The 16,214-nt window shown below is 39.5% G+C and overlaps 1 protein-coding gene across 1 annotated transcript in view; it reads left to right on the top strand.

Moving 5' to 3' along the window:
- Nucleotides 1-1,102: 1,102 nt before the first annotated feature.
- ZNF292 (zinc finger protein 292) overlaps nucleotides 1,103-16,214 on the top strand; it is a gene marked incomplete at both ends in the record, with an annotated part of 55,681 nt that continues 40,569 nt past the window's right edge. Inside the window, one exon of the mRNA XM_081997699.1 lies at nucleotides 1,103-1,264. Coding sequence (XP_081853825.1) covers nucleotides 1,103-1,264 — 162 coding nt within the window. The remainder of the gene's footprint in view (nucleotides 1,265-16,214) is intronic.

Below are 16,214 nucleotides of genomic sequence, written 5' to 3' on the forward strand. Positions count from 1 at the left end.
AAGCATCAACCTGTGTCAACCTATATAGCCTAGAAGACTGTAAAACATGTATCCATGCCAATTCAGTGCCCATCAGGGCCATCTTTTCACCCTCATCAGATTCAATGCCTCAGGCCAATCTCCAGTATTTGTGACAGGTGAAAGTCTCCACAGTTCCTTGGGCAGAGGCAGGGGAGGTCAATGCCCATCACTGGAGCTTTCCACCATGCTGAGGACATCACCGGTGTGCGAGTCCAGCCCAGCACCAGGACTGCATGGGCAGTAAACCCTTCCAGAACCTCCAGATCTCAATTCCTTCACTTGAAGAGCAAAGCTGTACTTCTGACACCAATTTATAATAAAAACTTGACAAAGTAGATATTGAGAAGACAACTCTGGCATCCCTGAGCTGACACACCTGTTGCTTCCTGTGGAGAAAGAAAGAGGAGGGAACAACATCTAACAGAACTCCAGCAATGTTGATCATGGCCAACCCAGCAGCAGATGGTGCCATGCAGCACTCTCAGGTGGGAGCAGGGAAGACATAACCCACCCAGGCCCCTGAGGAGGGCCACAGCCTTGTTCCACGCAACAAGACTTGGCGAGGAGGCTGCAGCTCTGGGACAACCAGGCCACACATAAACTGCCAATGCCTTCAGAGCTCGAGGGATGGCGGCGAGGCCCGCCCCGGCGAGGCCCTTCCGCGGCAGACCCGGGAGGCAGGGTTACCCCCACCAGACCAGCCCGCCGCCATTTGCCGCCAAAACCCGTCGGCGGGAGGGCGGGGAAGGCCATCACGTGGCCGCGCGGCCGCCGCGCGCATGGCGTCGCGTCACGTGACGCGCGGAGACGCGCCCCCTTCCCACTCTCGCCCCTCCCCGGCCCAGTCCTGCGCCGCGGGGGACGGAGAGCGCGCGCGCGCGCGCGCGCTCTCTCTTTCTCTCCCCCCCTCCCCTTCCCCCCCCCCCGTGTCTTCTCCGGCACGTGACCCCTCCCCGGAACGTGGCATTGTGTAGTCACGTGACCTGGAAACGGAGCGGGGGGGGGGGGGCCGGGAGGCCGAGGCAGGCAGGCAGGCAGGCAGGGAGGGGGGGCTGCGTACGCGACGGAGCGGGGTGCGAAGATGGCGGACGAGGAGGCCGAGCAGGAGAGCGGTAGCTTAGGTGGCGACCTCCTGGAGCTGCGGCGCCTGCGGGAGCGGCTGGTGGAGCTAGAGACGGGGCTGCGGGAGAGCCCCGAGCCGGCGGTGCAAGCGGCTACCGAGTACTGCAAGCAGCTCTGCCAGGTCAGGCCGCCTCCTCCCTTCCCTTCCTTCCCTTCCCCCGCCCGCGGTCTCCCCTCCTCCCCCGCGGGGTGTGTATGTATGTATGTATGTGTGTGTGTGTGTACGCGCCCGGGTGAGGGGGAACGCGGGGGGCCGGGCGGGAGCAGCGCCGCCCCCGCCGGGGTGCCAAGGGGGAGCCGGAGTCAACGGCCCCGGTGCGGCGGTTGGCCCGGGCGGGGGAGGGGGCGCTGGGAGTTAGTGCTGCGGGCCGGGCGCCGCGGGGCGATTGACGCCGCCGCCGCCGCTCATTGTGGGCTGAGATGAGGCGGCCCGCCCCCCTGCGCCGGGAGCCGCTCCGGCCGGGCCTCTAATCCCCTTCCCCCGCCTCTCCTCCCCCCCTCCCCGGCGGCCGCCCCGGTTCTCGCGGTCTCTAGGCCCCTTTGTTGTGCTCTGCGGCTCGCCTTATCGAAGGGCCCTTTGTTCCTGGCGGTGGTGGACCGAGCCCCCCCCCGCCCCGTCCCCTTCCCTCCGGCACCCCCTTTCCCCTGGAGGCGAAGGGAGGGAAGCGGCAGCCCGGGAGATGGGGGCTCCGCTTCTTCGCCGAGGGGCCGGGAGGAGCTGAAAGTCCGTCCCGGGTGTCCCCTCCGCGGGGCTCCTGCTCTGTGCCCGAGTGCCCCCCTCCCGCTCCTTTCCCTCTCCCTTCCCTATCTCCTACCCTAGAGGGATAGCGGAGTTTTTGCTATCCTGGGAAGAAGGCGGTGAAGTGGTGGTGGACTAAACGAAGTCGTCAGTGATGGTGGCAGATCTGCGATGCTGCTCAGCGTCTTCTCGCCCTGTCAAGGGAGCGCAGTCCCACCTCGGGAGAGGGCTCCAGACCTGGCAGTGTTTGAAGCACCATTGTGTGTAATTATTCTGGCTGTGCCTGCCGTCGGGACAAGGCCTGCTTCCCGAGGGCTTGGGCTGGTCCTGGAGCTGGGGTGTTTGCAGGTGTTTCTTCTGAACTGGTGACCCTGTGGAGTATCCCTTTCTAAACAAACTTTGTTGTGCTAGCTCTACAGTTAAACTGCTGCATTTTAGTCACGTATGTGTCTGTACATTGCCCTGATTTCTCTTAGGTGTCCTTTCTCAGCTAGCATTAGATATGACACAATGTATGAAGGAAGTTCTTAAATATTTTAGGCCACAGAAATTTGCAGAAACCTCTACGGCTGTAGCTTTACTATGGGTTTAATTGTCGATCTGATAAAAGTGATAATGTTTGTTTACACGTTACTGTCACCCATTCACAGAACGTAGGCAAATTGGTAAGAGGGGGCATGGATAAGAGTGAATTCATGTGGTAGGTTTGAATTGTAGTTTATTTGTGATTTTGTATACGTTTTCTTAAAGAGTTCACTCTTGGTGGGTAGCCATTGTAGCATACTAATTTACATGTCTGTCACTTCTGGATTAAACTAGACTCTACTTTTTGCTAACCAGGGAGATTCACTACTAAATACTTCAAGCATATTCCTTTCTCATATTTTATTTTATATATACAGGAGTCGTATTTCAGGTTCTTTTTCTCCAGTCAAAATTTATCATACTGTATTTGGGTAGAATGCCCACGTAGATGCACAGAAACAAGGTTGGTTTATGTTGGTTCAGATCATTGTATCCTCAGTCTGTTTAATCTTTGTGCCTGCTTTCTTAAATTCATACACTGGGAGGTGGAAATCGGGCTTTCCTGGCTCCAGCTCGACTTCTGACTTGTGAATGAGCTTCATTGAACTGAAGTAGTTGGGTAGGTAGGCATGAAGACACCATCCTTGACATGTACAGAGTAAATGACTGGTGTCTAAAGCAGATTTACCGCTGAAATTGTGGTAGTGTGTGTGTAGTGAGTAGCTTCAGTTAGTTGACTGATTGAAAGTTTAGCAGAAATTAATATTCTTCTTCGTGGCTGTTACAAAATTCCATTGTAAGGCCTAAGTTTACAAATTTTCTTAAACACACACCTTTAAAACAAGTCTCACTGAACAAACCAGTTGTGAAGAAACTGTCTTAGATAAAAATCCATGCTGTTCTGAAATGAATTACTGGCCCTTCTATACCAAGACTTTTAGGAAGGCTGTGTCTCTTTTTGCACTGATGTGTAACACATGACAGTTGAGACATGCCATTCCATATTGAAAGATCCTGCTTTTCAAATTTTAAAACGGATGCTTTATGTATTAAATAGTGGTGGTGTTGTGTGGATATTTTTTATACTGGTTCAACAGAGATTTTTTTTTTTAAAATCTCTTCACCTGTGCTGGTGGTGCCAAAGTACTTATTCAGCCCCTTCTACAGTTTTAATCCTTTATTGGGGCTAACACAAAATAGTATTAATCATTCAAATAGTAGGCTTAGCTACTTAGCTTGCACTGCATGACAGAGGTTATAGAAAATTCATGTAACAGTAAAAACCATCTCAGAAATCTCTTTTAAATAACAGTTTAAAGGCACCTGCCATGATTTCCAGAATAAAGTCTATATATATGTGCATGAAAGAACAATTTGACTGGTCATATATACAAAACTTAGAGCCTTATTTGTATCTTAACTCTGGAAATGCAGTGCTGAAGAAATATTTTAGTGTTAATCTTGGTATGATTTCACCTGCTTTTTTTGTATGTGCTTAGTTTCTAAGCATGAAATAACTACACAGAACTTGGAAAGTGTTGTGTCCTTATTTTATTTTTCCAGATAGTGACTCTGGAGCCCAGAAGCTTGTTGCCATAAATCAACTTTTGAAATTTTTTTTTTTTAATTTATTTTAAATGTAGTGGGTAGTCTAATGTTTGAGAAATAAGCATATTTGCATACTGAAGGAAGCTAAAGAATGTGCAGGAGAGCACTGAAAGATCCTTAGGTTCAAAGGCAAATAAGGACGTTAAGTATTCTACTTCCACTAAATGAAGTGGGAGTTGTATGGCCAAATCCCTTATCTGGTTTTGAAAAATCTGTTTGAACTATTTCAGTGTTTATAACCCAACAGTGTAGTACAACTGTTACAGAAAAACAAGACCCCTTGCACCTTGATAGAAAATAATATTATAGAACTGTTTTCTTCTCTTGTAAGAATAAAGTTTACTTTGATGTATTTTATGTGCAATATTTCATTAGCTATAAATATTTTTGTGTTTTGCTGCTGATTGCACTGTGAAATGATGCAATTATTCTTGAATTTTAAGGGGATTATAGACTGGACCGTAATCCTGTACCATATCTGTGTGCATGTGGTTATGTTCACCATTGTCAGCATGCAATAGAGAACAATGTTTTTATTTGTTATGAAGTGAAATTCACATCCGTACAGATATATATAAAATGACTATTTAATTGTGATTCATGCTCTTCTGTTGCAATTTGGTAATTAGCAAATCCGTGGCAAACGGTTATGTTGTCACAAACAATGTGTGTGCAGACTGGGGCAGGCAAAACAAGTCGCTTCAGCTGTAGTGACTAAAAATTGAAAGTGTGAATTTTGCAAGAATTCAGCATGGTCCAAAGAAAGATTGTTGTTCTTGTCACCATGTGGTGGCTGATTAGATTATTTTCAGACTTCAGTCTTAAAGGTGATGTGTTGATGGTATTCAGCTAGAGAAGACCAAAGTGTTTGGGTTTTTTCCCTGAGAACTAGGTGAACATGATGTTGACGGGTACATCAGAGGTCTTCACTATGGGCCGTGTTCCCTTCCAGTTGGTCGTTACTCAACAAAACCTTTATTTTCTTGAGTACCAAATTGCAGGCTGGTAACAAATTTTCTTTTGTAGCTAGTCAGTTGTGAAAGCTTTGTGGTACCTCTACTTACCCGGACTATTTTTCTGTAGTCAACATGTTTCATCTTTGAGCTTACTAGTCTTCCCTCCATTGTTGGAGGACTTCTCATCTTTTTTCTCTTGCCGTACTTTGTGGTGCAAATTCTCCAAAACTGTAAGGTGGTCAGGTTTGTTCTACTAATGTACAAGTTGTCAACATATAGTGAGTCCAAAATGTTTGGACTGTTGCACTATCCTTCTGTATCAACTTTGCTGGTACTTCTTGTCTCATCTTTTGGTTGTCTTGTCATGTCTGCCTGCTATGAGAAAAATCCTGTGTTAAAATATGTAAACAAGTGTGCTCAGCCATCAGTAGACACATTAATACCCTTCTAGTGTAGATGGTTTACTCAATATTAACCTGGGATCTTCTTAACGCTAGCAGCAAAAGTGTAATGCTTATGCAAAAATGGGGGGGGCGAAGGTTTTTAGCTACTTAAAAAAAAACAGCCAAAACTTCTTTTAAAAAATGCTTGTTTTTAACTGATGTGACTGCATAGAGTTTGTTCCTACTGTTTTATACTGATTTTTATTGTGTGTTGAGGTACTAGTGAAGTTTTAGTTGGGGAACACGTGCATATTGGTCCTACCTTAATACCTTGAGGTCCTTTTCTTTTTTTTTCCCCCCTGTGTGCTGACACACGAGGAGTAGATCTTGGTAATGTTGGGGAATATATAATGCACTAATACAAATATGAGATGTCCCACCTAAAAACAAACAAACGTAGCTCTACATAAAAAGCTTTTTTTATTACATACCTGTAATCAATATACAATAAAGTTGTAAATTTTTCACTAATTATTTGTTTCTATTGGATGTTATTCTTTTTTTCTTTTCTTATACCTTACTACAATTGGCTTTCAGTTTTTACATCTCTGACTTCACAACTTCAGGTGCTGTCACCCTCTTCACTGTTGTCATCTTCCTCCCTTTTAGTCTCTGTATTCTTAGCTTCCTCTTCAGACTCAAGATGACAGAAATAATCTTTAGTTCTGTCCACAGAATTTGAAATAAAGCCTTTCTTAAACCTTTTAGCTATGACTTCTGGATTTATCCAAACCCAGTCTGTCTTAATCCAATGACAAAGAAGTGTTTCAGTAGGCTTCTTCATTTTTTCCTGTAGGAGTTAGAGTATGATCCCTTGCCAAGAGTCTTTCTATATATAAAGACCTCAACAGTCTTTGAAGGGCTTATTTGCTATTTCATCAAGCACCTGCAGTTATGATGTCCTTCCTCTTGATGTGACCGTAAGATTGGTATTCACTGACAGTGAAAAATACCATTAGCAAAACATCAGATGCCCTTTTAATACAAGTTGAAGACATTTCCTCTTTTTCTTAACATCATGCCTCGTCTTTTACTTCAGACAACATTCATTGAACTCTTCATTGAGTGTATAGGTAGACATCCACCCTCAATTTTGTTTGGCTCAACAGTTAATAGTGATCTTTACGCAGTATAGGCACAAACTGCTGGAATGTGAATTTTGGTAAGGTTGCTATTTTTTGAGCTTTCAGTTTAATGATTTCCTGTGTAACCAGGTCTCTGTCTCTTCTTTTGAGTACACACTTCTTTAAGTAAAAAGTATTTTCTTTTGAGTCCAGTGAGTGATTTCTACACTGAGCTAACCCTTTAAAAGCTTTTGTTCTGATGTTTCCGTCTTTGCACGTTTGCCTCTACCACACCATGTTTCTTGCTGGTCTCACAGTTGCTAGTTTTTTCTATATACATTACCACAAGTGTAAGATAGCCATCATATCTTCTAATATTTTTCCATTTTGGTTTTGTACTTGTGACCTCCAGATGATCTGCTATTCAGGAAGAGATGTACAGCTGCCAGAAATCACAAGGAATCTGCTAAACTATAGTACCACACAGATTCCCAAGTGCATGAAGAAAAACAACTGTCATCACTGTGTCATCTCATGAAAACTTTGAGCTGCCTCAGGCATTTTTATGCTTCTTCATTACTATCGGACGTGCCATGTCAGTCATGTTATCTTATTGACCTGGGGGGTGTGTGGAAATGACATCCCCTGATGTTTTACGTTAAACTGCAGGGAGTCAGGGAAGTTGTCTTCCTTTCAAATAAATATGGTATGTGTGCATGTCTGGATATAACATGTATGTGTTTAGAAGAAAACACCCTCATTGTTTAGGGTAAGGCTAACTAATGAGCATAATTGTTCTAGTCCTTATCCTCAGTAACGGCATCAAGCCTCAACATCGTGCCAGATTGGAGCTGGTCTTCATTAGTACTTCTGAGTTCTGTACTATAAGTTTTTTATTAATACAATTTTTCCTGTATCAAAGTAAGTGGATGTGACTGAAAGAGTTAATTTTTTCTACTTGTTTGTCTCTGAAAATCAGAATCTCATTGATTTGCTTTTCTAATCATGCTAATGTCTAAGCTTTTTGCCATGATGTCAGTCCTTTTTTTTGGATTGTGATAATTTTAGTCAAATATGAGCATGAAAAGTAGTAAGATGTGATACGCATGGACTTTTTTTTTTTGAGAGAGGGCTAATGTGTTCAGGCAGCAAGTTTAGTTCAGCATGTGTTTAGCTCATGTCTTACCAAGTGTAATGATCTTGTAAAATGTAGCTTTCCGTAATTTATTTGAATTGTTTCCCAGTTACATATTAAGTTTCTTGGACAACCAAAACTGGTGCAGTTCATTTTGGATGTGTGTTTTCTTTATAATCTGCTTATGAAAAAAGCCAAATCTTTAATAACAGCCTTTTAATATTGTTGTTGGGCAGATGAGGGGAATCTTAAACACGTTTTGGTGACAGTTTGAGTTAAAGATCTGCTGTAATACAAATCAAGTATTTTCATTTTTGTAAATTGCTGTCAATGTAAAAGGAATAATTCGTATTCTTGATTTTTGAATAAATTGTTTCTTCTGTATTAAAAGCTCCTTAAATATACATAGATGGTTAGGAAAGAACAGTCATAACACCACTGTGTTTTAGTTGTGAAAACTTCCCTTTTAAGCTAGCTGGGTTTGGCAGTATTTTCCCCACATGGAACCTGTGTCTGGAAGAGATCTCAGTCAGCTAGACCATGATCCCAAATCAGGATTAATTACTGGTAAGCCATAGCTACAAATGCTTGCTTAACCTGTTCTCAAAAGTTTCCAGTAAGAAAGATTCTAAGAAAACTCCCTGGATAATACATTTTAGTTCAGTTACCTTTGCCTTCATATGTTTTTTTGGTGGATTTTTTTTCCCTTACAGGCTAAATTGATCTCTAATCTCTTGATGCAATTTAAGACTACTGTGATTTATCCTATGCCATGCAGACACGGAAAGTAGCATATTCCTTTTCTGCTGGAAGCACCTCTTAAATTTTTCAAGGCTATTTTTAGTTGTTCTCAAGTTTTCACTTTTGTGAACAGAGCTTTTGCAGTCCTTGATTTTAAATTTTTCCTTTTTTTTTCCCCCTTTCTTTTTTGCTTTGTTACTATGTCCTTGGAATCTGTGTGGTTTTGAAGTACTTATCTACAGGGAAGGTAACAATCTAGTAAATATTCGGTAAGAAGGTGGCAACCCATGTAAGACTTACAGGAAAAGTACTTAAATCCTAAACCATACTGTTTATACTTCTGAGTACAAATAGTCCAGAGAAGAGCAGTAGTTCAAAAGCATAGTGACTCAAAAGCATAGTGACTTAAAGTAGTTAAGAAGATGACAAAGTGTAGATTAAAATTAATAAAACTTAAGAATCTTCACAAAATCTCACCTTTCTGTGTAAGGCGCTGCATATAATACTAAAATCAAGCATTCCACTTAGTTATTGTGGGAAAGAAAAAAGCTTTCAGTTTGGCAAATAGACACTTAGTTCCATAGTTACTCTGATGCACAATTTTTGCTGGGTTAAAGTTACTGGATGCTTTTACTAAAGTTATTAAGAAAACCTCTCCTAGCTGCAAACTGCTGTTTCTTTAAGAAATACTTTTAGCCAAAAGTCAATACATGCAGGGTATGAAGTGTGGTTACAGTTAGTTTTCCTCCTTAATGTTATTGATTCTTAATGCCCATCAAAGACTTAGACGTTCTGCTTTACACAGTCCTTCAGACATTTAAAAAAACCCTGAAGACCTTACTGTAGACTTCAATTTGCCCGTAGTAGTTGGCTGTAAACAATAGCTGCACATCTATGCTAGCAAAACTAAACTTAATAGGTACTTTCTGTACTGGCACATATATTCCTGCCTTTGCCTTTTCCCACAAATCCAAACTTTCCCCACTTCTGAATGACAAATATCAATAATGTCTAGTTTGCTTACTAAAGTTATGATTATTGAAGATTTACTGTTTAAAAATGTGAAAGATTGACTATGGAAAACATCTTCCTTATTGTTGCAGGACTGTACAAGGAATATACATGTTTGTTAATAGTAATGTTCAGTAAGGCATCTCATTTTATCAAAATATCTACATTATGTCTCTCTGTTTCCTGATAAGGAAGTTATATATCTATATGAATGTTCAGTCCATTTTCTATGGACTGAATAATTAAAATATTTTTTTAATTATTTTGTTAGAGAATGAATACCCCAAACCACAGATCCTGAGGGAAGGTATCAAAAAAAAAAAAAAAAAAAAAAAAAAAAAAAGTGCTCTTCTAGGGACTCTTTGCTTCCATGGTGACTAAGAGTCAGGGAATTTCATCTGGCCTTTTCCATTTAATCTGCCATTTAAATGTCATAATATTTTTTTCACTCTAGGCTTTATGCAGACATACTATATTTTGTAGGTGATTTCTACATAAGACTTCAATAAATTAGGGATCAAACTCGAATCATTAGGAGACGTCAACATATTTATTTCTTCAGTGTGATGTATTACCTAAGCTGACACCCAAGCCAAAGAAATTATTTCAAATTCATGTATGTATGGAGCATATCATCAAGAAATAGTGCTCCGGGCATTGATTTATATCTATCAAATTTTTTTGTTAGCGTTGTTTTTAAGATGTAAATCCTTGAGCAATTACAGTACTGTGTTTATAATTGTTTAGTTTTCATGAGGGAAGCTAGCATGACATTCTTATGGCATCAGCTTCTCTAACATCATGATGTACAACAAGTTGCAAATTTAGGTTTAAATAACAGGTAAACAATATGACTTGAAACTTATATTTTGAAATAGTATTCCCCATTTTATTATGGCTGTGCTTTTGCATTCATTAAGAACTTAATGTCTCATATTTTAGAAAGTATGCAGGTGTTTTTCTGAGGTGTGGAATTTTTTTTATTTGTCTTTCAAAATATGCATTAGAGAACCCCATGGTATTATTTCTGAGATCTTTCATCTCTAAGGACGAGCTGCACTGCTTTCATTTGGGAAGAGTTAATCTAATAACACCTGGTACTTGGCAGAACAAAGACATTCAGAAAGAAGGTATATGTAACATCAAATAGGCAATGTAGCTTTATAAAATTATTCTCTGAAAATAGGCCTGATTTAATGAGAAATTGGACTAAACTTGTAAAAATGTGTGCCTGTAGTTTTTGGTAGGAATAGCTTGATCAAATTTCTTCCCCACTTTCTTTTCCGTAACTGTTGTACAATCTTTTCTGGTATGTAGTATTTCTGGCTTCATGATTCCCTGTATGAAGCTAAAGTAAATTAATCTTTTATCAGGCAATCAGGAAAATCCTGTGCTAACTAATGTAGTTGTCACTTGATTATTTTCTTAATTATTCTGAGCTAGTCACACAGTTCTTTATCCTTATAGGGAGGGAATGTAATGTGGACAACTTCTGCTAAAGCTCCATCCGTCTTCAGATACTGACTCCTAGTGTTCATTCTTTCCTAACTGCCGGACAGATGCATTTATTGCCCTCAGAAACTTAACTCCCTGGACTAAATTCTTAGTCTGGAGTAAAGTTCTTCAGGATTTCTTTCGGGTAAAGACCAATCTTATTTTGTAGCACTGTGTTTTCTTTTGCATTGAACATAGCAGTTATCTTATGAGTTTTCATTTGAGCTGATAGCAAATATGGTGTTGCTTTCTCAGTGTCCTGCATATCATAACGAACAGAATTTGGTAGGACTCCGTTTGTCTTCTGTTATTCAAAATGATGGAGGAATCGATTCTGGTGAATAGAGAAATCCTGTTTGATATTTATGTATCTAGTACACTGAATACTGTTTTGATGAATTCAGTGATCAGGCATTAAATCAAATTAGGAATAAGGAGTTCCTCAGTCTTGTGACTCCTACTCATCTCAGAAGCTGGTGATAATACACTGTTTTGTAACAGAATGAACACAAGGAGGACAAGAAGTATTAAATGTTCAGAATCACAAAAGACATAATCTGAACTTCATTTTTACTTTAATCATTGCAGGGTAGCTCTTATGAAGAGAATAGCTGGGATAAAAAGTAACTTCTAATTACAAATCCATAATAGTGAAGATGATAAAACTTAAATATCCCAATTCTACAGACCTGGAACTTGCATAATGTTCCAGCTGAAACTGGCATGGCAATTGAATCTTGTTTTTGGATACACAGCCAGACTCCATGAACAACATCAGCATGACAGCAGGAGCTCCAAGTTCTGTTCATGGTTGCTAACATATTCAGCAGAAAGTATAATCTTGGCTTTTCTCCATCCTCACACATGGACACAGCGGCAGTACCTTGATACTTACAAGGACACGGTTGTTAGATGCTGTGTGATTCAGGTAGATGTTGCCTTGTTCTTTCACAGGACATTTAGATCAGATGGAAGCATCCTTTGGGATGTCAATTTGACTGTGCTGAATAGACAAGCTTAAAATGGCAATTAAGTAACCTTTCTGCTGAGGAAGAATATTATCAATTAAGTTCTCATCAGAAGTAAAAAGGTTTGAAGTAGCATTGGGAGAAGTTGCATTCAGCTGGTAAAGACAGGTAATACATAAATGTAATGCAGATCAACTACATAAATACTTGTAATGTCTCATTTCACTTGGCTGAGGAAACAGGTTCAAGTCACCTATATTGCAGGAAATAATACATATTTTCAGATTAGACACAGTTATTTCTGGCTATCTTCCTATTTTTAATCTCCCCATATGCCAGTCTGATAATTAAAAGAATAGGTAAATTAGATTTCCTGGCAGTGGATAAAAGTTTACTGTAATGAGCATCCCACCACATTCCTGAAATGCCTGTTTAATAGCCAACTGATGAATATTGTTTTTAACAAAACAGATTAAAATCTGAAGGTCCGGATGACAACATTAAATTGAGACCAGAATGAAAACCTGAATAGAGAGAAATGTAGCCTAGGACTATGACAAGTTCACTTCTTATGTAAGGATGCAAGAGAGAAATCAGATACTACTGACGAGATCAGAGAGAGCATATTGAATGCAAAATGTTCAAAGATTAAAGGCAAGCCTAAAGAAGGATAATTTCTACTACTGTATATGACAAAAGCGTGAGGCTTAATAAAGTTATTTTTTGGTATCAGAAATAATTCACTTGTTTTAAAATAGTTTATGGATGTAAGCAGAGGCTGTCCATTTTCTAGGTTTTTCTAGTTCTTTTTCTAAAACTGGCTGGGTTTTGAATTTTAAGCGAAATAATGACTCAAGAATAATGGGAGGAATAGCACCAAGGTAATTTTTCTTTTGTTTTGCCTCTTTCAATTTAATAATTAGCAATCTGAGCAGTATGTTCAGCATGCCCAGGTGAAAAACATACAAATTGCTTGCACCTTTTGACTTGCATTTGGGGAGAGAAACATCCCTCTGTCTGGTAACAGAAGGTTCTGTGTTTGGTAACTAACTTTCCAGAGTCAGTTATCTCTCTTCCTTGTGTTTTTTGTGGTATTTTCTTGGTAATGGTAGATGACATAATTACTACTCTGAGTGTGGTAGCAGAGCCCCACAAGCTTTTCTTCTGTTTCTGCTTCTGTATCTGCTGAGGTGCCTTTTTTTTTTATAATCCAAATCTTCCTCCAATGTAGATTCTGCCTTAGGAATGTAAATGTATTTTTCATTAAATCTGTCATGGTCTTGTATCTGTAAACTGGGGGCAGTGGTACTTCCTTGCTATTCAAGGCATTGTAATGGCATAATTCCTTGCATTAGAAGACAAACCTGGATTATTTTTGTTGTTGTTAATTTATCTGACTAGTGAAGTAGAAATAGTGGGATAAGAGGCATGGTTAACTTTTTACACTTGTGTGCTGAAGACTCAGGGTGCTAATGTCCTTACAAATTGAATTGTAACAATAGTTAAAAGATCTTCAAAAAGTTAATCTTAAGGGTGAGTTTCTTCATCTTGTGGATCATCATTACATGGATTCTTCCTGCAATTAGTCTTAGCTGTCTTTACCAGACATGTGCAACCATGTGCTTGTAAAGAACCACCAAGGTCATGAATGCTTTAGGTGGTGTAAATAAATTTTATGAAAGGAGGGGGGTGTTCAAATAATCAGTACACACTTGCATTTTCAGAAGCGTTGAAATCTGTTTAGTTACTACATATTCATAGTAACTAGAGCTGTAGTGAGATTTATTTAAAAAAAAAAAATCCATGAAGGAGACCTAGGTAGATGTGGTTATTTGGGCAGAATCTTTTTAGGCAAGAGTCAAAAGGTAGCTTATTTGGGCAGAATCTTTTTAGGCAAGAGTCAAAAGGTAGCTAATGATAATTCTTAACTGTCTTATTTTGCCTCACTTTTGTATTTTGTAATTTTTGTGGAATGATATTCAAGGAATTCATTTTCTATAATAAACTACGATATATAGTGTATATATACACACTATACAAACTGCTGTATAGATGTATGAATGTGTAGGGATTGAACAAACTGAGATAATGAGTCATTCGTTGCAGCATAGGTTGATCACCTTTACTGGATTTCAAATGTATTCTAATTCTTTCTATTAAATCAAAATTAATTAGCAGTTAGTATGAGTTCTTTAACCATTACCTTTTGTGTGTGTGAGTGCATTTCTTTGAAATTTTTTACTGTTGTCTCTGAAAATCTCCATTAGGGTAGCTTTCCTTCAGTATGAATGTACGCATGAGTTACTTCAAGATAAATGTATATAAGACTTGATTTCTTGCTGTTTCTGTGCATCTCCTTTTCCCTTCCTGGTGAGACTTGAGCGTAAAACTTAGATCTGTATCTTTATATTTTTGCAGTTTTGCCACAAGAAAATTGTGCAGTTATAATTCAGTTTATTCTTTGTGTTCTGGTTTGATAGAAAACATTTCAGCTTTACATGGTTGTTCTGAAAACTCAGACTGAATAAAAAAAATGAAAAGGATGCTGAGAGGGGAATGTTTAATTTAAAAAAAAGAGGCTTGCAGATGGGTAGAATTTTGCAGTACTGTTTTGCAGATTATCTTTAACACTGTTCAGGAAACTAGTACTTGAAAGTATTTGAGCTAGTGTTTTTTTGTTCAGATAACACCTAAACACATTAGTTCTTAATAAGTGATGGTTATCTATACCAGAGAGTGAATACCTATGTATCTGGGTACTGAAGACACCAGCAATAAAAATCAGTGCCATCATGTAGGTGGTACTTCACTCTGAGTACAGAATGGAGCATGGGGTTATTTTTCCCTGTGGAAGGAGAAGCGCTGTAATAGGGACAAGAGAGTAAAAACATACATACTTAATACACTATAACAAAACTACTTTTATTGTTCTGAATATCTCTCTTCAGTAGATGAATGAGAAAGTGAATGCTTGAAAGAACAGTTATTATCTATGGATAATAACAGTATAACAGTACATTATCTATGGATAACGTAACATATCCATAGAAGATATATGTGAACCAAAATAGTAGTTGCCTATACATTCACACTCTGGGTCAGACAAGAAGTTGACTTTGAAAGTCGTCTTTTGATCACCCCTGCTTACCACACTTTGTTTTACATGGTGGAGCACCTTTGCAGTGTGGAAGTGGAATGTATTTTGGGTGAAACTAAACCACAAGCTGTGCTTCAGAAGCAATTGCAGGCAGTCTGCTTCAGCCACTAATAGGTATCTGGTTAATGAAACCAGCTGAAAGCTGGTCCAAAATAACATCTCATGGGGCAGATATACTAGGGACTTGGGCTCTCAGCACTAACTTTTCTACTGTATGGATCCATTCCTTGTGCAGTGCATTGCACTGAAGTGCTATAGTCATTGTGGACCTTTTGTAGACCAGTACTTAATTGTGCTTAATTGGTTTTGAACTTCATCTCTGAATGAGTCTGTCTTGACTTTGTGAGTATTTCTTGGACTCACTATTTCATTACTCACTAATCTTGACTTGACTTTCCTTTGCTTTCAGCTGCAGGATAGAGAAGCCGATGGTGTTAGGATGGGGGTGTAAAATCTGAAAGCAACTGGAGTTTTCTCTTTGAAGGAAAAGGAAAAACCAATGAAGAAGATTGGAACTGCAGCCTATCAATAGAGAAGAGGAGTAGTAATGGGAAAAAAAATTGGATAGCTCTGCACCATGCCTGCAGAAATTGAGAATGAAAACAATTGCTTAAATACAATCATGTAGTAAGTGATGGAATTAAGAGTCTGGCTTCAGTCTTCTCTTCTGGGCACAAGTCAATATCACCATTAGAATTAAAGCAATATCAGCTGACTCTTCAGCCAAAGGCATCTTGGCTTTCTAGAGCTGTACTTTGCTTAACAACTTTATTGTGAAACAATTCAGAAGGCACATTCAAAGTAAAAATAACACATCAACAACTTAAAATCTAGAAAGGTTTTAAAAACTAAAATTGAATAAAAGTTGGGATTGATGTTGTTTGATCATAGTCCATGATTTAAATAGTACTTGTACACTAGAAAAGATAATCATGTTTTTGTCATCCTTAGTTTTGTAAATGCAATCTCATTTTCTGTACCTGCTGAAGTTTTGCTGTTCGATTCTGGATTGTATTGTATTATTATAAGAAAAATGTAAGAGCTAATGCTCTCGCAGCACTTGTCTAGCTACAAAATCAAGGTAACAGTGCTAAGCCTTGGTAAACAAATACTGAATCAGTTAACTAGTACCAGTTTTAATTTGCTTAATTAAACTGCTTTGGAATTGAATTAGAAGTGTAATGCTGTGTTAACTTCTTGTAAAATGACCTCTTGGTGCACAGTTCTAAA

The sequence above is a fragment of the Phaethon aethereus genome (genome assembly GCF_964289735.1).
Source record: "Phaethon aethereus genome assembly, chromosome: 3".
Classification (NCBI taxonomy): Eukaryota; Metazoa; Chordata; class Aves; order Phaethontiformes; family Phaethontidae; genus Phaethon; species Phaethon aethereus.